This window comes from Anastrepha obliqua, chromosome 3 (assembly GCF_027943255.1).
Source record: "Anastrepha obliqua isolate idAnaObli1 chromosome 3, idAnaObli1_1.0, whole genome shotgun sequence".
In the NCBI taxonomy this organism is placed as follows: Eukaryota; Metazoa; Arthropoda; class Insecta; order Diptera; family Tephritidae; genus Anastrepha; species Anastrepha obliqua.
The window spans coordinates 104025695-104052303 of NC_072894.1; the positions used below are offsets into that span (position 1 = coordinate 104025695).

General features: G+C 36.3%; 1 protein-coding gene across 1 annotated transcript in view; it reads left to right on the top strand.

The window, feature by feature from the left end:
* The first annotated feature begins 585 nt into the window (after window positions 1-585).
* The window catches only part of LOC129242829 (protein embryonic gonad), a 36028-nt gene continuing 10004 nt past the window's right edge, over window positions 586-26609 (top strand). The window contains exon 1 of the mRNA XM_054879688.1: window positions 586-663. Within this exon, the coding sequence (XP_054735663.1) occupies window positions 586-663 (78 nt within the window). The remainder of the gene's footprint in view (window positions 664-26609) is intronic.

Sequence of the window (26609 nt, forward strand, 5' to 3'; positions counted from 1 at the left end):
ACGGTAGTATACGAGATGCTGATGGGCATACAAAAGCACTTGCTGTCAACAAGTTGTTCTACACACACATAAGTAACTATATATAACATTTTCTTTGCGGAAAATATTGTAAAATAATTATTTTTTTTTTTTTTTTGCTGTTTGCCAAGCATTGGCTCAACCACAAATGGTTATTGCTGACCTGCGCAATATTTCATTTTTATGCGAAAATAAATTGAAATATATTGCAAGCAAGTAATAGCTTTAATATACTTGAGTTTATATTTGTTAAGTAAATGAAGGCAGAACGTAAGTAATATTTATTTTTTATGAGTTTTTATGTCTCGTTTACTTTGTGTTTCAATTAAATAAACAGTAGCTTGTTGTTATTTCTTATAAGCTATTTTGCTATTTTTCTTATAAGCTACTCCTTTTGTTTGCGATTCCATGCGTTACACTTTGCTTGAAGATATACGACCAATAAACCAATATAAATTTTTATTATAAAATTTTGTTATGGGAATATAGAATTTGGTAGCCTTCGGCTTAGCGGTTCACTTTGCTACTTCATAAGTATTAACATTCAGTTTTACCATTTGCTTTCAGATGAACCAGCTGTGCAAAGTGTGCGGTGAGCCTGCGGCTGGATTTCATTTTGGCGCATTCACATGTGAAGGTTGCAAGGTAGGTGTCTCTAAAATTAATTATTTATCGTAAAGGTGAGTTCCAAGCCATTGAAAAACGATTTGGACATGCCAGATATAACTCAGATATTTGAAAACTATTAAGTGGGCAGTTCTAGAGAGATCAGCTATTATTTTCCCACCATAGATATCTTGAGTTTCCTTTCGATCTTTCGATGTAACTGAGGACTCAATGAATGTTGTGAGTAAAAACGTAGCTCATTTATTTCTATTGTCGAAATTGTATGACTATATTTTAGCGTCTAAGAAATCTGCAAAGCAAGTTAGGTTATCCTTACTCTGAAAAATATTAATAATTTAAGCCGATTATATGTAAGTTTAATATGAAAAAGGTATACGTGAAATGTAGTAGAAGAGTCCTTATTATATTTTATTTGTCTTCATTCTCTTGAGATGCTTGAATAATGAAACGAAGAATTGGACAAGTAGCAAGAAATCACTAAAGTTTTTCTCCGGATGCTCAAGGACTGACAAATTCGCAATCACAGAGTATCTCCATTTCGGTATCACAAAATTATAGTATCGTAATCTCAAAAATGTATCCGCCTGAGGAATAAAGGTGTATTCCGGGAATTAAGATGTCTAAAAGTCGAATTTTGTAAACACACTTTTTTCCTTTTATAACAGAAGAGAGGACATAGGAAATATAAAATTCAATACCCAAAGAGTTGATCGAACTCGAAATTAAACGAACAGCAATTAAACTTCGAAGCTCTTTTGATGTGCATTGCGACTGGTTTGACTCACAGCAAATACGAGATTTATTTATTTATTAAATAAATTAAAAAATAATTTAAAAATGCAGTATTTTTTATAGACTGTGAGGAGCACAAGAATGCAAAATAATTCAAGGAAAAATAAATTAAACTTATAATTTGTTTCTTTCATTGTAATGAATGAAAGAAAACGCAAATATTCCAATAGCTTATCGAGAAAGAATATTCGAGAATACTTAGCATACAAAAAATGTGTTTAGCAACATTCTGAAATAAGACCTTATGGCAGAAAAATCTAGATCAATATGATTTGAAAGCAAATTAAATTCTGCCAATGTTCCAGAAATCGAAGCATTGGAAGCATAATTAGTGCTAACCGTCTCTAACTAGAAAATCTCATGATTTCGTAAGCTTCGCTGAGGAACATTAATATTAGTTTGATCGAGTAATGTATAACGAGAACGAAAATGAGAGAGAGAATAGTCGCTCTTATACAGTCCTTCTTATAGATTATTCGAATCAGCAACAAAAACTTCTTCTTGTTATATCTTATACTTAGCGAGTCAAATTGTAAATAAAAAATAGCTTTTTGACTTTTTTTGTGGCATAATTGGACATCTCCAATCACTATTTGACTGACTTTAATTTTAAATGTCACATCACTTCTTTCTAAAAAGCTAAGGAGCTAAAGCTTTCACAAAAATTATTTTTGCCGCATACGAGGTGTGTTCAAAAAATGAAGTGAATTTTCATTTACCTCCAAAATTATTTATTTTTTCATAAATTTCTATTTTATCTTCTTCAAAATAGTACCCCTCAGATATAATACACTTATTTTTTCCGCCGCATTTTTCCCAATCCTCGAATCAGTTCAGATATGCACCTTTTGGTATGTCCTTGCGTTATCTCAGTGATTCGGTTTTTATCTACTCAATCGTCGCAAAACGTCGTCGTGGGTATCTTCAATCTTGGAAACAGGAAAAAGTCGCAGGGGGCCGAATCTGGCAAATACGGTGGCTGAGGCATGAAAACGGTGCTCTCTCACGAGCAAAGGTGAGTGAGCAGGTGCATTATCATGATGCAAAAGCCATGTATTTTTCCACAATTCCGGGTTTTTCTTTCATATAGCTTCACGTAAACGGAGCACAACTTCAAGCTGATGCAGTATGTCATGGTAATCGAAGAAAACAGTGAGCAAAACCTTGGCATTTGGTCGAACTTGGCGTGCTTTTTTTCATCTTGGCTCTCCTGGACTCTTCCATTAGGACGATTGGGCTTTGATGTCGATGTCATAATAATATACCCATGATTTGTCACCAGTTATGATACTTTTAACCAAACGATAACCCGTTGAGGTCATTCAATAATTTCTTTTTTTATCTAAAATTTCTGGAAAGATTGCATGGCATGAGCCAACCGATATGCCGACAGCGCAGCAACTTCTCTTATTGTGATCCCACGATTCTTCATAACAATTTTCTTCACTTTCTCAACATTTTCATCGGTTGTTGATATGCTGGGGCGTCCAGAGCGAGAGTTGTCATTCACATCTTTTCGACCTTCTATGGAAAACTTGTACGACTTGTAAACATTTTTTTGACTGAGAGTACACTCACCGTATGGAATGATACTCAGCATGCCACCTATTCACCTTATGGCGGAAAACCTGGTAGCGAAATCCGCGAGAAAGTTAGTGGCTGCTGGAGTATTCACCTATAGAACCTTCGGACACAGCTCAATAGGAACGAGGAGTTCAGGTTGCACAGACTAAATAACTCCGTACTTTAATTGGGAGAGAAGGTTCCGTACTACAATTGAAGAGGAGGGGTGGCACAAAGGCATGCAGCCTGGCCATAGGACTTTTCACATCTGCACAGACGGCTCTAAAACTTTATACGGAGTGGGAGCGGGCTCAAAGCTAGGGATTAGGCAGCCTATTAAGCTGCCAGACCACAGCAATATTTTCCAAGCGGAAGTTTTTGTTGTAGAAAAAGCCGTGGAGCTAGTCTACACAAGAACAAGAAAGAACTCAAAACGCGCTTAAAATGCCTGGGAGCTCCATTGTTTGAGGGTCTGCAGGACGTCTCAAAAGCGAATCTCCCAGCTCTGCTTAGATTCGCCAAAAGCGCTGACATCCTACATGATGTCCACTTTCAGTATTCATAAAGGTCGGTCACTATCTGGTATCGCTAGGGACCAAAAGGTCTAGGCGTGGCTTATTGCCGGCCAGGCTAACCTAACCTAACCTAACCTCTCCGTATGCCACTGTCAACATTTCGAGGGGCTTGAGCACTTAGTGCACCAATATAATATATATAATAATAATCGAAAGTCAAATGTACGTAGCCCGCGAAATTTGAAAATGTATCTTGTTTTTTGAACATACTGTATTTCAGCTAAATACTCCTGCATGCGACTGCCTCGCTTTTGCAGTCCGCGAGTTAAACTCACTCTAAAGATTTCTTTCTTTTAACAGTCACAAGGTCTCTGGTCTATGAAAAAATATCCACTTTTCATCGATGAAAACAACACAATCAACTTCTTTGCTTAATGAGTTCCAGATTCTGCTACGCCATTGGCACCTGCATCCGCTTTTGTTCACCGTGAGTAATCGAGACTCGCATTTGATTAGCTGACTTTCACCCCAAATTTGTTATTCAGAATATTTATTAATTTGAAAATGGCCCGTAAGGTCACGTTGTTCAAAGCTTTTTTTAGATGTGTCATTATCGAAGAGGTTTTCTATAACATTTTGTCTTCATACTAGGCGTGCACTGTATTTTTGTATCGATCTGTAGAGCAGAAAACAGTTTTTCACTTTTACACTTATGATCCATTTCCATTTTTCAATTGGTTTTCATTATTTTTTGAAAAATCTGGTATTGAAAAAATCAAAAAACGAAAGCAAAACAAAAAAAACAAAAACACAATAAACAATAAACGTGCGTGCATATGTTTACAGTAACAACTCAATAAAATGAAAATTTTTGTAAAGTGAACTGTTTGGTAAAATTAACCTTTGGAGCACAAATAATTCCACTAATTAGGAAATCCAAGGAGATAACACTAATTAAAAAACTAGTTTACAGCAAAAAACGACCCAAAAACTAATCCATCAAATTCCTAATTATGTAAAATCCGTCTCCGAGTCCACAAACCCACATATTACCATATAATATTATCTTGGAAAAAATGCTCTATTTTCAATTATCACAAAATTCAAAACTATATTTAAGATGTTTCGGTTTGTCTGATTTAGGTTAAGTACACACTGTTTTGTTGTGTAATTTGCCTTTATAATGCGTTTCTCATAGCCCTCTTAGCCCTTAGCAAAAACTCTAGTAATCGATTTTCAAAATCTTCTCTTGATACCAATTTTTTATCACCCAGAGAGTTCTGCAATGAACGAAAAAGCTGGTAATCGCTTGGTGCCAAGCCCGGACTATATGATGGCTGCATTAAAACTTGTCAACCAACCTCCCGGAGTTTTTGGCAAGTCACTACAAACGTGCATAGCCTTGCCGTCTACCGTTTCTGGTCAATCGGTAGCTTCAAACGGTGTATTTGCTAACAGTAGAGATCTGAATTTTGTGGTTGGCCATGCGGAAGCAGCTAATAATAAATGATTGATTTGAAGTCCCACCAAATACACAGTAGAAACTTCCCTGCAAATGCGGAAAATTTTCATCAAACTATCAAATTTTTTACTCAGAATTTTGAGAAAACCTGCAAGTATGCAGTTTTATAAATCATTGAATTTGAATGCAAATTTCAAGTAAATCAAAAATCTCACTGATTTTTGAGAATTTTTTTCGAATGCAGTTTTGTGCATTTTCTCCATTTAACGCCTACTACACATTTTTTTATATGAACGAAAGCCGCCAACAGCATCAGCAGAAAAAATTTTCAAAAATCAAGGCGATTTCTGAACCAATTGGAACTTTCACTTTATGATATCAAAATACAATGATCTATAAAACTGCATACCCGAAATTTTTCTAAAAGTTCTGAGTAAAAAGTTTGCAACTTTTTTAAGGAAATTTGATTTTTTTTTTTTAATTTACTCTAAATCCGAAACTTTGCTTTATATGGCTCTTGTTCCTGTATAAACTATAATTTTATAAAAAAAAAAATAATTGAATTGAAGTTAAAAAATAAATAATTGATATAAACATTTCAATATTCGGTGTACACTTCATTCTGACGCAGGCGGTATATCGAAAATTGTCATATTTTTATAAAAACCAAAAAAACAATTTGTTTAATTTTAATTTTAATTTTAAATACTATATAAGATTAACAAATTAAATAGTCTTTAATTTGATGAATCGCTTACCAGATACATCACTGGCTGGCCTTTTTTCTTTAATCTAAAACTTGAATCTATATGTTGATATCTCGAAAATTTCATGACAAAAAAAAGTAAACTAAAATGAACTCCACGCCCGATAAGTTTGCCATATAAAATTAAAATGTTGCATTTTTCATGAGCTGACAAACGCCCCCAGGCCATTAATCCTTCCTCAGCCGATTTAACAGTGGGTGAAGCACACGTAGACGAGAATTTTCGGTAGCTCAACGCCACACAAACACCATAATATCCGAGTATTTTAATTCGATTTTGTACACATCGATCCAAAATATAGTATTCCAAAAACTTTGAGGTGTTCTTATGTGCTCTTCATAGAATTCACTTATTTTTCTAAATTTTTCGCACTTATGTAGGAAATTTTGCAGGCGACTTTACCGTGCTTTTGATTCTTTGCAATTGTCTTCGTACTGTACGATTTTTGCCGCATCAATGAGTTGATATGAGTTTTCGTGATAATTTAAATAGATCATCGTCATAAATTTCCAATATGGTTTTCATGTTTGTAACCTCAGATACGTTTTGTGGCTAAGGAAAGTGTAGCTTCTCTCCTCTTCAGCAAATAGAGGAAAGGCACAGAAGAGCATTCTGAGACCATATACCCGGTTTATCGCAATCAAAATCAATGATACGTAGCTTTAATCAAAACCGATGTAAAGATTGTGTACTACTTCCATTTATTTATTTCTAATACCTAACATACCGTAGCTGCCAAAGCGAAATGGATGCTCTGGTTTGAAACCTCGGCTGGCACTTCTAGTTTAACAACTAACAACTCATTATTAGTCGTTTAGCGCCAGACAAACGATTCCGAGTGGAAATTTAAAAATTAAAAAAAATTTAAAAATAAATTTGTTCACAAAGTTCATAAAGCGAAGTGTGGAAAAGATGCCGAAATGTCGATTCGTCGTCGAGAAGTAGCTCTGTTAAATACCCAACAAAAGAGGGTAGACGCCAAACATTATTATTATTGTTGACATAATCGAGCTCTCACTGTACTAAAAGTCTATGCACACAATAACTCATAAGCACTAATTTTTCTTTCTCACTGCATTGAAAGTAAAGTAATAGCTCGCATCGGATCTCCACGTTTAGTGTTTTTTGCTTGACCGCAGCGAATGTTGCAAAATCATCTAATACGCATCTAATATCGATTTGATTGACTGCATTTTGCACGCATAAGCACAATCAGCGCGACCGATAATACGATACAAAAAACAAAACCGAAACCTAACGAAACAAAATCAATAAAATTCAAACAAATGAGTAAAAGAGTATTGCTGTTAAATTCAAATGCGCACAAAAGTGGTTCAAAAGCGGCGCGCAAATGTGTAGCAGCATTGAGAAGTGGTTTGCACCATTCAATTGGCTTATGAACTCGCCTCATTGCCATTTTCCATGTGAGCTTATGCACGGCCACAAGTGATCAGTGCAAGTTGCCGCGGTTAGTGTGAGGTGACGAACCCACCAACAAACTGACTGATAGCCGGCTTGCATGCTCTGCATTCATTACTTCGCTCATTCATTGGCCGCATTTGCGTGTAATTCAATTTTGCTTTCAGTTTTGGTGCGTTTTTTTTTTCTTGTCATACTTTTAATGCTCGGCCGTCAATTATTTGCTACTGTATTTTTCATATTAATATTTTGAATTCTCTTGGGGCTTGTACCCTTTTTTTTGTGTTTTTGCGAAACAAATATTTTCCCACAATTTGCTTGGGTTGCTGGCATTTTTTTTTTTTTTGTTTTTCTTCTTTTAATTATTCACTGCTCTATATTAGGCCAAAGTAAACGTGCATCACTTTATTGGTTTGGTTTGCTAGTATTTTATTGCCTGAATTTATATTGTTATTGCTTTCTTTTATGATCTATTTCGCCCACTTCATGTTCGTCTTAATGCGTTCTCTCATAAATTCGTAAATGCCTTATTTTTCAGACTCAATTGTGTTTGTGGTCTGTGAGTTTTTAGCTCCTGTCTGCTGGTTTAATGGAGCTATGAGACTTGAGACAGAAATTACCATATGAAAGTAAAAGGACAATAGTTCTTAGCAGGAATAGTTGACTAGCAAATGTGATATCCAATTGAGCTGATGTGGATGCCGCATAATGGCTGAATAGAAAGAAATTCCACTCACGCTGCGAATATTTCAAGAAAAAGAATCGATTTTGCTTTATTCTTCATCTGTTTACGGGTGTGTAATTTTAGATCAACAATAGCAATGGAGGAGTTATGAATACTCAGAATCCATCGAAAAAACGAAACTGGTTCAATTGCTTGAGACAGCAATTTTGGGCTGACTATCAGATCCAAGAAGGTAATTACAATTTTCTGAAGATGCTTAAGGAGGGAGCCTGCTTTAGAGGTTTCAGAAAATCGATTTTATGGTGGATTTTTTTGGAGGGAAAGAAATATTCGATCGAAACGAAACTTTCAGGTTTTATTGTTATATATTTCAGCAGTCTTCTCAAATTTTTTCATTAAAATATATGTCATATTATGCCTGGTACAAGCCGAGGCGTCTCGAGTGTGCATGTGTCGTGCGGCGGGAAAGATGCAGGTCGCAATTTTCATCTAAAACCAAAAACCCAAAAAAAATTTTATTTTAGTATAGTATAGCTAGGTTAGGTTAATAGTATCTTCTAGTTAGTATAGCTTCTAGTTAAGCCAAGAAAATTAAACAAGAAGTGAGAAATTCAAAAATTTTTCGCTAATTAAAAAAAAATCATTTTTTTGGAAAAACAAATTCACTTTAGATTGTTTAAAGAGTGGGTTAATCATAGTTTTCTTAAGGTTTTTTAAGTTCAACTAGAAGAGAATTTAATTCCGAATATTACCAATGTTATCTCGTTTCGATAGGACGTTTAACTTTTTCCCTATCTTTCCCGCCAATTAGGAAAAATCGTAAAAATAAAAAACCAAGAAATCGGCTAGTATTTGCTTCTCCATCATCCTATGATGAAACATTATGAAACTCATCGCCGTGGAATCTGCGCTTCCGTGGTTTTCCAGGCAATTCACTTGAAGATTTGTTCCCTTTTGGATAGCTCTGCATGATTTCAAGATATGCACGTGTCGAAAAACAAATTAAAACTGAACTTAAATGCTAAATATGGCTTTGCTCAAGCCGAAGCAGCCAGGTTATATATACGCTCGTATACCTGCTCGACGCTTGCTCACAATTTCTTCTGTAACTCCGAAAATATTTTGAATTTGCTTCTGAAATTTTGAGGACACATTCTTGGATAGTTTGGGAAGACATTTATGCAAAAAACCAAAAATCGATTTTTTGAAGCCTCTAAAGCAGGCTCCTCCTTAGTGAGTTTGGTCTGAATCTGATCTAAAAATATAACCAGTAAACACGTTTTAGAGATATTCTAACCTTATGATAGCGGGCAGGAAAACTAAAATTTTTTTTATCCAGGCTTTTAAGTCTGCTGTCTAAGTGAACTACTAGGGGCCTTGCAATCATACTATAAATTAAAGTATTTCAGTATGCATGAGTGTTTCCGAAAATATATAACATTCAAAAAGTGGTTTGTATGGGAAGCGTGCCATTAATTTTATTATGCCTATATCCTTTTGCCAATTACAAGCAATAAGTTGACGAAGTTTCATTGCAATCAGATGAATGGCTTGGCAGATTTTAAAATACAAGCAAAAGAATATGCATTTTTATATATAAGATAAAGGTTCGTATATTTATTTGTACCAACATATAACTCAACGTCATTCTTACTGCTCTTTTTGTTAAGTAAAGAAACCAACTTTCCTTTCCTTTTAAATATAGTGTACGCAGTGGATACTTCTGTTTGTGCTTCCTTCTTGGAGCCTTAAAGTTATTTATAAAATTAAACTAAAGGAAAAATGAAAAACTGACTATGGAGGATGCGGGTATTAAACTTACAGTTTCACGCACATATTTTTTACTGTATAAAAAAGTTTATTTTTGTGGCATGGCATTTTCAATGGCTATAAGAGGGCCGAGATCGAGTCGCTCAGTAAATAAATTTGAAATGAGACTCTTCTTTGGATTTGTTTAGTTCATTGTATAACAAAAACTTTCCAAATTAAAGTTCTAAACACAAGTACAAAATTCACAGAAATTTAAGAATTAAAAAAAAAATTGCCTGAAAATATTCACCTTCTTTATGAGAATCTTTAGAAAGCTTCTGGCAATGCAATTTAATAGTTCATTTAGCACAGCAAAGTGTAAAATTGCTCAAAAAGTTCGTTGATATTTGTAAAGTTTTTTTAACAAACAAAGTTGAGAATTTTTCCCAGTAGTGAAGACACTTGAAATTCTTCTACTCTCACTCTTGCCGAAAAACCTGGCCCTAGACCCACATCAGCATGGCTTCCGCCGAAAAACTGCTGGCTTGACCAAAACCGCCCCTGCGAGAGGACTGTCTTAGTAGCGTTGAACTTGAAGAAGGCTTTCGATACTGTCAGTCATTCCATACTACATACCAGATTGCATTTTACAGTCGACACTCTCGCCAGAGCTGAAGAAGTGGTCCGCCAACTATCTGAGTGGTCGTTACTCGTCAGTGATTTTTAGAGATCCAGTATCGAAAGAGAGAAAGATAAAGCAAGGTGTTCCGCAGGGTGGGGTCCTTCAACCCTTGCTGTTCAACTTCTATGTATGTATCGAAGCTGCCCCAGTCACCAGAGAGAGTCTCCCTGGTCTCATACGCTGAAGACTGCACTATAATGGCGTCGGGCAATCACATTGATAGCCTGTGCGCCAAAGTGAACTTCTACCTCAGCGATTTTTCTCGCTTTTTCACTGCAAGGAATCTCCAAATTTTCCCCACAAAGTCCACTGCGACCCTCTTTACCACCTGGACAAAGGAGGTCAGCTTCTGCAACTCAGGTCGATGACACAACAATTCCGACTGTTAACAATCCCAAAATTTTGGGTGTAACCTTTGACAGTTTGCTCTTCTTCTCTGCTCGCACAACCGCAATTACCACTAAAGATAAAAATCGCAACAAGGTCCTCAAATCGCTTGCCGGCAGCACTTGGGGCAAAATCAAAGAAATGTTGCTATTGACATTTAAAGCAATTGGCCGGCCGGTTCTAAACTACGCTGTGCCTATCTGGTCGCCTGGAACTAATGATATGCAATGGACAAAGTTCCAGACTTGCCAAAACACTGCTATTCGGACAGCGACGGGTTGCCTCCTGATGTTCCCTCTTCAACACCGTTACAATGAGGCACAGATGCTTCCAACTAACTACTCAGCTAGCAGTTTCTACTAGGTTGCTACCGCAGATTCCCCCCATGTAAACACCTGCTTGAGCCAGGCACGTCAGGGGACACCTCCTCAATTAAGCCGACGAGATCCAGGACAAAACGAACAGACATCTACTGGACCATACAATATTTAGACAGACAATAAACAACATTCATCAGGAGACCATCACCACCTTTATAAGCTTCCGACCATCAAATGCCGTTATCGGAGCCCAACCACCACCTACAGCAGATGAAGAGCTCCAGCTTCCCCGTGAGACCTACGTAACATTGGCACAATTACGTTCTGGATATTGTGGCAGGTTAAACTTGTGCCCTGCATGTCAAGGCTCCCAGCACGATACTAACCACCTTTTCACATGCCCAGCTAAACCGACTCATCTAACACTTCTCTCCCTCTTGACCCAACCTGTCGAAACAGCAAGTTTCCTAGGCCTACCTTTAGATGAGTTAGACGAAGACGGGCGGTAATATACACTACACTGACAGGGTTTATTATTGCTGCTACAACAACAACAACAGTATTTTCTGCTATAAGGCATATGTTTGAAAGCCTTTTATTAGGAGGACAACTCTCTACGATGTCGAGTATACATAAAATTTGTATGACAACTTTTGAAGTTTTTTGCAATTAGTAAAATTTTTGTAAGATTTGTACAAATATTGCAGGTTTAATATATAAAGTTTTTGTTATACAATAAACTTTATTTCTATTAAAAATTAACGAACAAACTTTCGTAAGAAAAATACTGCATATACAGTTAACATATTAAGTGATAAAAAATAAGTTTATGTGGTTATATGTGTGGGATATATGTTTTTTTACGTCTTAATAGAGTCTCAAAATACAACTACTTTATTTTTCAACACATTTCTTCACGTAAAAACCCTTTACTGATCTCCTAGTACCTTCTGTTGAATTTACAGTGTTTACTTTCTTTCTATTTATTGTGTTTTTTTCGGGATCCAATCATATGAGTCCAAGCCTGTATTATCCACAGACGATATCTTGGTTGACCTGACCAGTATAATGCGGTCGTCTTTAGTTATTCTGTGTTCATGTACGAATTCGGTGTATCAAAAATCTTCGAAAATGTGTAATCTGGTTTTTAAATCAAAAACTGTGTCAGGCAGTACTTTACTTCCCAATACAATGAGGAATAATATAAATATTTCGCTACCTTTCTTTGTCTCTAAAATAATTTTCATAGAATTGGTATCGTTTTCCCCCCATCGTTCTGCGAATTCGCTTTAAAACGCATTCCCTAAAGTGACAACTCGAGACGAAAAAGGATAATGAGTCATATCACGTGAATACATAGCTTATGGAATAGGCAGATAGCTCGATTGCCTGGGCATCGGGGGCATCGTTAACGGCTGGTTTTTTAGGCACTACCAGTCATGCAGCTCTTGGCACGGGTACCTCAACACCTTGGCTTAAAGTGCTGACAAGGTTATATCGCCTGGACTCGGTCGACAGAGTATACAAGCAGATTGAGTCTCTGTTATGTTACAATCACTTGCACGTGGGACCAAACCCCAAATGCGGAATGACATGCAAGCACGGCAAGCAAATGTAAAATTATGCACTGTTAGGTGGTTGAACGCTCCAATGACGACATTGTTCTCATCGTCACCAAGCCGTTTCTGTTTCGCTCAGCCTATTATAGTTGAGTTAACTCATAAGTAACAGGCTAAGGTATGGTTTTTAGTCGCCTCTTAACATACGACAGGCATTCGTTACTTCGGGCAAATTCTAACCTCTAACTCGCGGGGGTAAACATCCATCACTTTTCTTATTATTATCGTGTTTTTCGACAAACAAACACCTCTTGAAACAAAAACTCCCTCTCAAAACACTTCAGTGTGTTCACTGAATACACTTCAGTTGCTGTTTACTGTGGAGCATAGAATTCCATTTGGAGCACTACATGAAAATCAAAGAAAGTAATATACAAAGCATTCTCTTGATTGGACTGCTGGGGTATAAACTCAATCTAAAAGCTTTGATTGTTGATACGCTTTGTTTTTATTTGCATCGGCCACCAATGATAATGCACTCAATAAGACTTTGGCCCAAGAAAATTGTTTCTTGAGCGACACTCATCCGATGGCTTTTTTGCAAAAGACTCCGCACAAGTCGTGCATCAAGTCTAGTATATAGTAACAGCCGATTACTGGGTCTTCTTAGAGTAAAATTTTCTTTGCTTGTAATCCTGATGCACTAATGAAATTGACATTTGGATTGGTCGAGCCAAGGAGCACCAAGGCATTTGGTGGCTCCTAAAACACTCAGACTAAAGCTCTGAAAAGTGAAGTCAAGGAGGACAGGAGAGAAGTAACAGAAGGAAAAATATAGGATAGAATAGAGGAATAGAAGTACTTAGAATATCCAGATTTTTTGACAAATCTGAAAATATCCTCCAGTTTGAGAGAACGAATTTTACTTCTTGTCATTACATCGGAATCCAAAATTTGTAACCTTGATCTAGCAAATACGGGACACTCACAAAGAAAATGCTCAGCGTCATCCGCCTCCTCCAAGCAAGACAGGCACATCGGGTCCTCAATGATTCCAATGGCGGTCACATGCTGATCCCATGGATTGTACCCTGTAATAATATCGACCTTCAACCGAACGTCTTTCCTTCCAAGTTTTAGTAGAAAGTTTAACAGTTTTCTGTTCAGATTTGTCACAAAATATTTTGTAGTTTTGCAGCATTCTAGACCAGACCACCGCTCTTTATGTAGATTGCATACATAATCGCTGATCCAATTCATGATTCATGCGGAACTGGTTCCGATTATAGGCTCTGGCCCCTGTAGGGGCACCGCTGATCCACGGTTGGCCAATTCGTCGGCGATTTCGTTTCCTTGAACACCGGAGTGTCTTGGAACCCAAATAATTACAAGCCTGTCTTGCGACAGAATTGAGCTTCTTCTTACATTCTTGTACAATCTTTGAGGTTTGCTTCGTGTTCTCCAGTGCAGCCTGGCTGTCACTGAAAACTCCAATCTGTTTCCCGCTCAATCTCCTCTCGATTATCCATTCGGCTACTTTTAGGATGGCAAAAACTTCTGTTTGGAAAACAGTTGCCATTCCCCCCATAGCATAGTGATACTTATTACTATCGTTTCAGTACCATCCGGCTCCAGACCCTATTTCATTCTTGGATCCATCGGTAAATAAAATGTCCATCAAACCTTCCTGAATGCATTCTGGATTGATCCATTGCTCATCTGACCTCAAATTGCCTTCCAAATTAAACTGTGGGTATCAGGTCGTCTTTAGGTGTCAAAACAGTTGATACTGCTCAGATAGCATCTTAAAGATTTGTCTGTGTCCCGATGTTCCGCCTTCTTGCCCAAAACCATATTTATGGAGCCTAAGCTCACTATTATTGTTTCCTGTTGTATCTTAAAATCCAAGGGGAGCAAGTTAAGCATAGCATTTAGAGCATACACTTCTTTGAAGCCTGTATAGTTCCCGGATTGTGGACTTAACCATGGTCCGTCGCCACAAAGGCGTAAGTGATGATTGGTCTGATAAATGCTGTGTATATCTATAAGGCCACAGCAGGTTTCAGACTCCAGGTTTTACCAAAGGCTCTGCCGCATTGCTCAAAAATCCTTAATGCGCGATACACTTTCAGTGAAAAGTGTGTCTCCCATGTCAGCTTCTTATTCAAGATTACTCCTAGATATTTAACTTTATCGGAAAGATGCACTAGTAGATTTTTGCTAAATGCAACAATTGGAACATTTCGGGGGCCAAACACTTGTGTCATATTTTGCCACGCTTCCATTAGCTCAGTACTTCTAACTTCGTTAAAGTACTCACCTGCTCTGGAAAATAACCAAACTCCCATTTGGGGGCGAGCTAGAAAGCCAAGGAAAATGATGAGGGGTAACTCCGACATATTCAGCTAATGAACTCATTACAAAAACTGCAAAGGTCTGCTCAACAATAGGCGTGACTGTCGAGTGTCTGCTTGTTTTAGAGCCAGGGGCTTGCTGTATACAGTGCAAATCATGCGGAAACAGTTACAGAAATCTGAGGCAATAGCATGGGGCGCAAAAGTAATTATAACAGTACGTATATTTAGTGTAGTGTTCACTGATTTACAGTAAAGCGCACAATAAGTGTTATTGCTGCAATGAGTTGGCCACTTAATACAAGCTTTAAAAGAATCGTGGAACTAAATAAGTCTGTAAATTACTAAAATTTCCCTTGAAAGGGTGACGGCCCGGAGGTATTGTTCAAGCACAAAAAAAACAGTCCAATTTTTCGAAATCATAGAGTAGTGTAACCCCTTAACTCACCCATATCCAGCATTTTGTGGGCCAGCAGATTGCGTCAAATTAGTTAATGGGTACGGAAATTCTATTAAATTACATTCACTGCTTCATTGGCGTACATATTTACATATATGCAACTATACAAAATATTTTAAATCTCCAATGCCCATACAAATCTGCTTTTAATAACAAATTAAATTAGTATCAGCTTAGCTGGCTAATGATCAAATGATTTCACACCACACTTTTCGTTCCGCATATTTCATTAAATCGTAACTGATACGTTGCACCATACAAAATTAATGATGATACGTGAACAATGTGCAGCAGTGAACAAAAAATTAAATCAGAGAAACAAAAAAATAGTACAAGAAAAATCCAACAACTAATTCTATAATAAAAACTATGAGCGCACAGTGGTGATGGTAAAGCGCACATTGGAAATTAGTGCGCCAAAGTTGATCAAGTGTAACCAAATTGATGGCCATTAAGGCGCATAAAAAAGCATAGCATCACTGGTAAGCGTCTGCATGAATGTACCGAACAAATATATACCACATGCCACTAAAATAAACAGGAAATCATATGGAGCAATACCCCATAATGTCTGACAAGCGCCAGCCAACCTGTTGGTGTCTTGAGTATTTCGTTATGACGCATGTATGGATGTATGTATGTGCACGGCTATGGCGTCATACTAATAACACTTTAATGATGCGGACGCATACAAACTGCGGTGAGTGTAATTTATTATGCAATTGATAGTTGTGACCTACTGTGAAGCAGATCAAACAGGAATGAGAAGTTGGAAAAGCGGGGACACAGGTGAAAAGATTTCGTTTGACGTTAGCAGAAGCAATGGAATTTTCGTAAAATTTTATTATCAACGGTAGATTGTTATGCATATCAAATTAAATCTATGCACCAATTAAGCAAAATTAAAAAATCCAAATTAAAAAACAAAAATTGATTTAGTGTAGATAATTTTTATTTTTTGTAATTGAAAGAAAATCGCTTCTGGTGTCTAATGGGTAACGATGGCGCATGCGAGGTAGTTTGTGGTGCTATGGGGTCTGTGAATGGCTTTGACATCTTATAGCGCCTTTTTTTTAGTATTATATCCCATTTTCCGAAATCATCTTTGTTGGTTCAGTGCGCAGAATTCCTTATGCATCACTCCATAAGAGTTGAATTTACCACAATTCTGAATGTAGTTGAATTTCATGCTTCTGTGGGAAAAATAGGATCGCTTATTAAGCGATTCCATCACAAGTGTACCAAGTATTTTAAGTATTGTCCTACATTTTTTCAAAAATTAGTTTATACGTATAATAAGAAGTAAGCTAAAAAGAAGCAAATTAAATAACTATGCGATTTATTCAATGCTGATAGGATAAATTATACCTCTTAAATCACTAAACAAGTTCGACCCTACAATCTATAAAGATGGCAGTAAAATGGATTATGGTGTTGGAGCTGATATACTTATATTCTCATAGACTTTAAATTGAAAGATCTGTGCGTCTCATTAACGCTTGCAGTGTCTTTCAGGCGGAAGTACTGGCAATTGGGGAAGCTTGTAGGCTACTAATCGCAGATCCCTCTTTAAGGCAATATCGCTATTCTTTCAGATAGCCAAGCTGCAATCCAGGCACTGGGTTCGGCTACAACAACTTCTAAAGCAGTGGAAGAAAGCAGGACTAGCCTTACCACCTTGAGCGAAAACCATAAAGTTACCTTAATCTGGGTCCTAGGACATCGGAGCATTGAAGATAATGAAAAAGCGGATGAACTGGCAAGAAGGGGATCTGCCATGAATAACACTCTTGCAGAATCGGTATTCACACCATTGGGTCCAATCAAGAGGGTAATTTCACTAAAATACCTCCGAATCGCAGATTGTAGATGGAAAGACCAGACGAATTGCAAAATTAGCAGAACGTTATGGCCCATCTACAAACTAAGCTGTCATAAACATTGATAAACATGAAACGAGGGGACGCCTGTTGACTAACGGCAGTAAAAACTGGCTTTTGGTCTATCGAAGAACAAGCAGCTAAAATGGGGATCCCTCTCAACCGGAGGAAAAGGAAACAATCTTCCATTTCCTCTGTGAATGACCTGCCCTATGGAAGGACAGAATGTTAACCCTGGCAAACCGCTGTTCGAGAGTCTGATAAGGTTTCTGAACGGCACAGACTGGATATGTCATCCCGTAAATAACTGGTAAACAAGCTGGTAGCGAGGATGTGGCAACAAAGTGGTGCGGAAGCGCTAGTTGGATTCTGGAAGAATCACCACTTAAACCAACCAACCAACCATACCTCTTAAAAAGTGCTTTTTGAAAAAAACAATTTAGTTTTTTTCTAATTTTTGAAAACTCCTTTTTTGTATTTTAATTTTATAACTTTGGGATTCATTCAATGTAGAAAATTTTGGTGCAGAGTTTTTTAAAGTAAAATATCTTCGAATTTGGGGAAGAATTTCCTTAAAAAAAATTTTTTTTTTGAAATTTAGAAAACAAATATTTTTTTTTTTTTTTTTTCTGAAAAAAAAAAACAATATAATAATTGAGATTTATGCTAAGCTGAAAATTTTTATACAAAGTTTTTTAACGTGAATTGTCTTCGAATTCCTTTAATATTTCTATAATCTAATTCATTATTTCTTTAGGAAAAATTATTCTTTTTAAAAAGTATTCTTCGAAAAAAAATTTGATATATTGTTAAAAATTTTCGAAAAAAAATTTTTTTTGTCGAAAATATTTAATAACTTCGAGATTTATTCAATCTTGATAATTTCAAAATACAGTTTTTCAATTTTCAGTTGCTTTTTATATTTTTATGGTTTTTTTTTTTTGTTAATTTTCCAGGATAAAATATAATTTAAAAAAATTTTTACAAAAATTTGATAATTTGTTAAAAAGTTTGACGCTGTTTGAGATTTATTCAATGTTGAAAATTTTGGTGTAGACTTTTTTAATACGAAATATCTTCAATTTGGGAAAGAATATCCTTAAAACAATAAACTTCTTTTTTGAGAAATTTTTTTAAAACAAATATTTAATATTTTTTTTTTGTTTTCTGAAAAAAAAAAATTTTTTTTTATTATATTAATTAAAACGTAATATTTTTGTTTTGTTGTTTTAAAACAAATTAATAACTGAGATTTATGCTAAGTTGAAAATTTTGATAGAAAGCTTTTTAAAGTGAATTGTCTTCGATCTCCTTTAATATTTCTACAAACTACTTCTTTTTTCTTTAGGATAAAATATATTTTTCAAAATACGTTTTTCGAAAAACAATTTTATTTTTTGTTAAAAATCTTTGGAAAACAAATTTTGTTATGGAAAAAATTTAATAATTTTGAGATTTTTTTAAGTAAAATATCTTCGACTTTGGAAAAGAATATCCTTAAAAAAACTTTTTTTTGCGAAAATTAGGTTAAACAACAATTAAATTTTTTTTTTGTTTTCTGAAAAAAAATAATAGTAATTAAGATGTATGCCAAGTTGAAAATTTTAATAAATAGATTTTTTTCTTTAACATTGAGATATCTTCAATTTCTTCTTTTTTTACATTGTTAAAAATTTTTTTTTTCATTTTCTAGGATAAAATATAATTTAAAAAAAATATTTTGCAAAAATTTGATGATTTGTTAAAAAGTTTACAGTTGTTTGAGTTTTACTCTCATTTTGGTGTAGAGCTTTTTAAAGTGAGATATCTTCAATTTCTTTTTTATATTTTTATTTCTTTAAAATATAACTTTAAGAAATTTTGCTTTTGAAAAAATTTGATAATGCCTTAAAAAGTTTGTAGTTGCTAGAAAACCCAGTAGATTTTGGATATTTTCTTCCTCAGTGGTGTTGCGCATTTTCTCCATATAACAAATCCACGAATTTTTTCGACCTGGAGAAAATGCGCAGTCAGAGAGAAAAAATTATTAAAACTCAACGATAAATATAGACATAAAATATATTCGTATGCGAATAATAATACCCAGGAGTCTACTACTCAGGAATCTACATAATTCTCAGGCGACTCCTACCGCTGCAGGAGTCTATTTAGTTTAACAAGTGGCTAACACAAAATCGATACTTGCGATATAATTAGTTGATTTCACTAGCGACCGATTTTGCACCCGAATTGAATATTCTCGTTCTTGAGTAAAAAAATTGCTAATTATTTGTAAGCCTGTGTAATCATCGCCAAGGACCTCGGCTTAAGCTCAGCTGCACCGATGAGCACATAAACCGAACGTTGAAGTTTATGGCAAAATAACACTGGTGTCCACCGCAGCTTAGGTTTCGACCACAGCATTTTTAATCACCATTTTTATTTTTATAATTTCATTCAATTCAAAATGCTTGCTCATTCGAACGCCTGCTGTGCAAATACAAGACGGTGTAATTTAGCTTGTCACCACATGGTTCTGCTAGAGCGCGCGCCTCCTTACCGGTGCATTACTTTCTCCGCTCAGCTAGCGCTCAACCGCCTCTCCACTCCCACTACGAATGACACTAGACAATTTATTTTCCACTTCACTATGGCTTAAGCGCATAAAGATATTACAGCCAACCATTTTATTGCCGCCCATTCCATTGCAGTGCAGTGCATCGGCTGCAATTTGTTAAATGTCACCATTATTCTTAGTCGGCTGCTTGTATCATAAAATTTATTTAATTTAATTAGTTACTCGCTGTGCTGTGGCGCATAATTGGTGCTGGTCAACTCTTTCTTCATCTCGCTCTCTCTACTACTCACTACCACTCCCTCTCACTCTCTGTCTCATTCCGCTGTCTCGTCTCTAGTTGGCTGGACTTTAGTGCGCTTTTAATAGGGCGCCAATTCATAAAAACACACTTTAATTCGCCCAACAGCTGGACACTTGTTCCATTGGTCGCTAACTGCTGTGTTTTTTATGCTCACTCAATCAAGTGGCAAATCAATGCATGCTAATCCAGAAGATCATTGACAGTGCGTTAAGTTTCCATCGGAACACTTAAACTCTCATCTGCTGCTGTTGGTAAGTTGCAATGCGTCTCACTGTTTTATGCCTGATTGCAAAGCAGTGAAAAACTCTTACTTGGAGAAATAAGGAGAAAAAACTTTGCTTCAAGCGCAAAATGGGGAAATAAAATATTGTCTTAAAAAATGTACTGAAAACTGAAAATAGTACTTATGAGAAATTCTTATGTAATTTTGCCCAGTATTTATTGCTTGTAATTAAAAAGCGCTGCATGTTAGAAGAACTGTACTGATGATATTTTGTGCTGGCCCCACGTTGCCACAGTTATTCACTTTTTATTGTACTAAGCAAATTTTTATATGATTTTATTATATTTAAATTTAAAATCTATGGCTTTTACTACAACTTCATTAGACGTTCTAGTGCGGAATAAGCTAGCGTGTCGCTATACGGGGTGATGCAATAAAAAGAAGATTTTTTTTTAATAAAACACAACCAAATTTGTCGAAAACTGTTTTTATAATTTTTTTATTCTATGGCATTTATTTATGTAAATTTTACGAACCATAATATCTGTTAAATGCCCGTCACAACTCTTTTGGTGGCACAAAATGCGCATATACAAATTTTCCATGAGTCTTAAGCGTACATAGTTCGAGCGGTATATAATTTATAATGGGCACTATTGAATTACTCAGCTCTAGAATATTCTCGAGCTCGTTGTCATAGGCGACCCTTTTCATATAGCCCCTGAAAGGCCAATAAAGCCAAATCGCAAGCTACAAAAAATTAAAAAAAAAAAATTCGTAAATTCTTACAAAAAAATTTCTAACTTTTTAGTCAAAATTTAGAAAAGAAAAACATTTTTGTATGTAGTTTTGCAGCTCGTTCAATTTTAGTATAATAATGTGCAAGTTTAAAGTGGCTCAAAACTCGCGTTGATTTTTGGCAATTTTTTTTTCGTTGAGGTGTTACGTATTTTCTTCCATATAAATAAAAAGTTATTGAGCATGCGTTAGATGGAGAAAATGCATTTGAATCACTTTTACGCTGAGTGTCATTCCATGACTAAATTAGCTGAAGCCTGTAGTACCAATTTTCTGAAAAAAAAAATTGAAAAAAGGTATAAAATGCATTTGGATCACTTTTACGGTGACTACCGCTCCATGACTAAGTTTGCCAATGCCTGTAGTACCAATTTCGAAAAAAACATTCATATTACAAATAATATTACATGCATAGATACTAAAGCAAACAAATAGGGCGCAGCAGAGTCGTAAAGTCATGTGGTGGAAACTTGAGGCTTGCCATAAAAGTTAAATTAGTTGTTCATATAATAAAATTTATTTACTTATTTAAGTGGTTATTTTTATTTAACCCTTTCAGTGCCGAATTTATTTAAGGCATATGCAGATAAATTTAAAGCAAATGTAAGTCTTAGATTAGACTCAAGTGTGAATCAAAGTATCAATTTCAAATTTCACTGTTGATTTATAGGCATTATAAAAAGCACCCCGATGCGTGAGCAACCAAGCCCCTTTAGTATGTTTTGATTGTTGTTGTTCTAGTATATTGTCACCAAATTTATTTTCTAAAAAGGCGGACAAAGGTCCTCAACAAATTGTTTCCACTAATTTCGATTTTGTTTTCCCTAGTCCTGATGCGACCCATGTCCGCCGCGTCTACGAGTTACATGACCCATTCGGTCAGTCCAATTTTTGACTACCTTTTGGAGTAAATCTGGCCGTATGGCGATAATGGTGGCTTGAATATTTGATTAAATCGAGTGTTAATTGCCCTGTAAGGGAAGTCTTGCCGTCTTGCTATTAGCTCGATAGCGAGCGCCATAACGGCATCTCCTTCCTCATTTCGAAAGTAATAAGAATCGATGATACACGAAAAGATATACAGGTAACTCTCCTCCAACACGGTCAATAGGTTCCTGAAAAAATCCACATTGTAGAAAATAGCGTTGTAGGAGACTTTTACTTCAAACAAAAATCAGGTTTAAGTTCCTATTCGAAAAAAATAGTTTTTATATGTTTTACTTAAGATATTTTTCCATTTATTCAATTCATTATAACAACATAAATTAATAACAATTCATTTACTTATACAACACAAAACCAAATAAAAAACAACTGAAAAAAAAAACAAAATAAAAAGAGAATTTCTAATCTAGGTAGGTAGGTAATATGGCAAGAGTACCCCAGGTACACTTCAAATAGCACTTACGTGCCATTTTGATACCATAATGTGGACCACCACCTGTGAAAAGATTAAGAGAAAACCCCGTCTGCAACCATCCAGTACTGTTGATGGAGTGGAGAAGAAAAAAGGGATCCAGGCTGGAGAATTTCTTCAAATCATCCTTAAAGGGCACGATAAGGAATCTCAAGCGCCTAGCCGCCAGAGCCAGACATTTGCAGAGAAAGTGTTCCACTGTCTCTTTTTCTGCTTTCCCTCTATATTCCTGTGCCCAGGAACCCAGATAAGGGAAATGTTTCCTGCACGTTCGAGACGTTTGAGTTCCTCTTTACAGGAGTTCACCAGAAGAGAGCTGCAATACGGCGACGGCAGGGCCTTGATCGCAGCTTGAGTATCGAAAAAAAAATTAATGGCCCCTCCCAACAGCGATCCCGAAGCATTTTGCATGCCTGCAGAATCGCGAAGACCTCTGCTTGAAAAAGGTTGCTTATTTCCGGCAGTTTAAAGGAGACCGAAATGCAGGCTGATTTAGAGTAAACCCCCGCTCCCACTTCAGACACCATTTTGGATCCGTCAGTGAAAAGAGAGGTATCTATATCCGTACCGACTCTCTCCTCTTTCCAATCTTGCCTGCTCGGAAAGATAGCCCTAGCACAACCCTCAAAGCACAGTTTGCGGATGGAGATGTCAGTGCGAATAACAGAGAAGGAATGGCATATCTGCTTCAAGATGCTACTATGTCCTACAAGAAGTTGTCTCCAAAGGCCAATAACCCTCAACCTAATAGCACTCGGAGCAGCAATAGATTTAACCAGCAGATCCACAGAAAATAAGTGCAGAATAACGTTAACCGCAACAGTGGAATATGTTCTGCAAGCACCAGTGATGCCCACACATGCAGTTCTCTGCACTCTCTCTAGTTTAGTGGTGTTGTAGCCCTTCTGAAGAGCTCCCCACCAAATTAGGCAACCGTATGTCAAAATTGGCAGAACCACTAAGTTGTACATCCAAAGTACGACACGTGGCTTGAGACCCCATTTTTTGCCGAACATAGATTTACAGGCGTAGAAGGCTATATTGGCCTTCTTAACTCGATTTTCTATGTGCAGCTTCCATTGGAGCTTGGGTCAAGTATTACACCCAGATACTTGACCTCCGATGAAAGAGTAAGACACTGGTTGTTAAGTCTTTGAAGCTTAAAAGGTGGAGGCTTGTATTTTCTGGAGAATAGCATCAACTCTGTTTTGTCAGAGTTGACTCTGAAACCGCAGCTGACAGACTATCTACTGAGTGTAGCCAGTGCACCTTCCAAAATTTCAGCCATTGCTGATGGGAAGGGTTCTCAGACCATAGTCATCGGCATATGCTACCACCTTTACCCCACCTCTGTTTAAGCGAGTTAAAGCTTCATCCGCAGCTACTAGCCAAAGGAGAGGTGAGAGGACGCCGCCCTGCGGTGTACCCCTATGTACGAATCTAGTTATTCTTGCCCCTCCTGCCACAGCATTTATTTCCCTACCACCAAGCAGGGACGAGATCCAGAGGTAGATAGGTCTTTCCACTCCTAGCCTATTTAAAGCAGTGACAATTGTCTCAGCCGTAATATTATTAAAGGTGCTCTCTATGTCTATAAAGGCCGCCAAAGTGAATTGTTTTCCCTCCAGGGATTTCTCTACGGTCCCTACTACCTCATGCAAGGCTGACTCGGTAGATTTCCCTTTCTAATCTACTTAACAATGCATTAAACCAAATTCAAGTCACAACCTTCCACAAATCTTCCTCCTCGGGATCACTTATTATAATTTGAGTATGTTTGAAACGTTTTGCTCGTGGTTGTCCTAATTCAAAGTCAGAGCCTGATCCACTGATTCTTTTTAGCGATTACTTATATTATTTTAAAAAATCTTGTATTGAAGTCTGTTTCCCCTTACTTCGTAAATCTTTATAGATTTCCTGGTTGGCAGATAAATTATTTTCTAGATTTCTTTTGAATATTTCTGCTCTATTCTTTAGAGAATCGTTTTCTAAAACATACTCTTTCAACTCATTCCCCAGATTTAAAATTTTCTCCACACTTTTTGGTGAAAGATTTTTTCTTCTACATCCTGAATATTATCAGAGCTATCTCCAATCGATAATGCTTCGTTTGTCATTCCCACTAAATGTTCTTCATCCATCATCCGTAACTAATTCTCGAATATCATCCATAGTAATTTCATCGAATCCATCGTCTCTTATTACGCTCGCCAGTCTTGCTACATTTCTATATTCGTCCTCTTCTGGATTAGCAACAGTTTCCTGAGCTACAATCTCTGGTAATAGTGCTTTCCAGCAAGCTCTCATTGTTAATTGTAAGATTTCTTTAAGTGACGTACCAACGAGTTCAACACAATTTAAAATTGAGAGCTGTTTCCAGATTTCCTTGGCCGCCACATTTGATTATTCCATCTTCTGCAATATTAGCTCAAGTGATTTGCGTATGTAGTATGCTTTAAATGTTGCTTTATTCCTTGATCTAAAGGCTGCAATAACGATGTAGTGGGCGGTAAAAATTCAACTTGAATATTAGGATGGCATAAATCAGTGGCATGTGATGGAGCATAGGCAATGCAAAGGCGTAAAACTTTAAATGCTTTTCTTCCTTTTTTTAATTTTCTACGTCAGGAACAAAGCAATGATGAAACCATTCATTAAATAAACTGGCAGTCATCCATGCTTTTTTGTTCGCTCTCCAATAAACTGGAAGATTGTTTTTGTTGCCTCCTTTCATATATCGTGGATTTAATGATCGGTTAATAAATAATGGCGTGTTCATGAAATCACTAGATGCATTACTGCAAAGTAACAATTTTATTCGGTCCTAAGAAACCTTAAAGTCAGGTGCTGTTTTTCCGTTTTTCTTAAAAGTTCTTGACGGCATTTTTTCCACCATAAACCTGTGTCAGCGTATCAGCGTTAAATATTTGATCTGATAAATAATCATGTTCTTTAACAATTTTTGCAATATTTCTCCGCTTTCCCCCTGTATTTTCAAATAATTGAATATTTTTAACATAACATAATTGAAATATTTATATACGCCCTTTTTGGGTGTTTGGCCGAGCTCCTCCTCCTATTTGTGTTGTGCGTCTTGATGTTGTTCCACAAATGGAGGTCCCTAAAGTTTCAAGCCGACTCCGAACGGCAGATATTTTTATGAGGAGATTTTTCATGGCAGAAATATACTTAGAGGTTTGCCATTGCCTGCCGAGGCGCGACCGCTATTACAAAAATGTTTTTCTTAATTTTGGTGTTTCACCGAGATTCGAAGCAACGTTCTCTCTGTGAATTCCGAATGGTAATCACGCACCAACCCATTCGGCTACGGCGGCCTACAATTAGGAAGCATTTTTCTATCATTCATGATGACTTGTCAACCTTATTGAACAGAGATGTCAACATAGTTTGCCATTTTCAGCTGTCAAACCAAAGTTATCGATATCGATATACAGCTAAAAAAGAACCTAATATATCTATAAGTAAAAAAAAAAAATAAATAAACCCGAATTATTTTTTTTTTACAAAAATAAGAAAAGTTACACAAACTTTTCATCACAATCCTACAATTTTAATTCGAATTTTTAGAGAAATATTGCGCATTCAATTTTGTAGCTCATTAAATTTTAATATGATAAAGTGCTAGTTTACAGTGGCTAAAAATTCTGGTTGATTTTTGATAATTTTTTCCCCTGGCAGTGTTTCACCCATACAAAAAATCACATTTTCCTATTCCCATTTTCCCCGTATAAAAACTAGCGACACAGATAATGACAAAAAACCTTCTTTCAGTTTCCACCTCTTTCTCGATTGTCTCGCATATTCAGTTCTCATTTATAAAAAAATATATACACACACATTTATTATATTCCGCAAAAGACTCATTTTTCTAAAGCATAAGCTAAGACTAACTAAGTTATTTACAGATATTCACCCACGTTTTGCACCTGCGTTCAGCTGCCCAAAAAAGTTAGACATTGCCAGTGAAATATCTAAATTCATAATCTTCGAAATTAATTTTGAATGCAAGCGTCACTATTATGACATTTTAATAACGGCTTTTGCGAGGCAAAA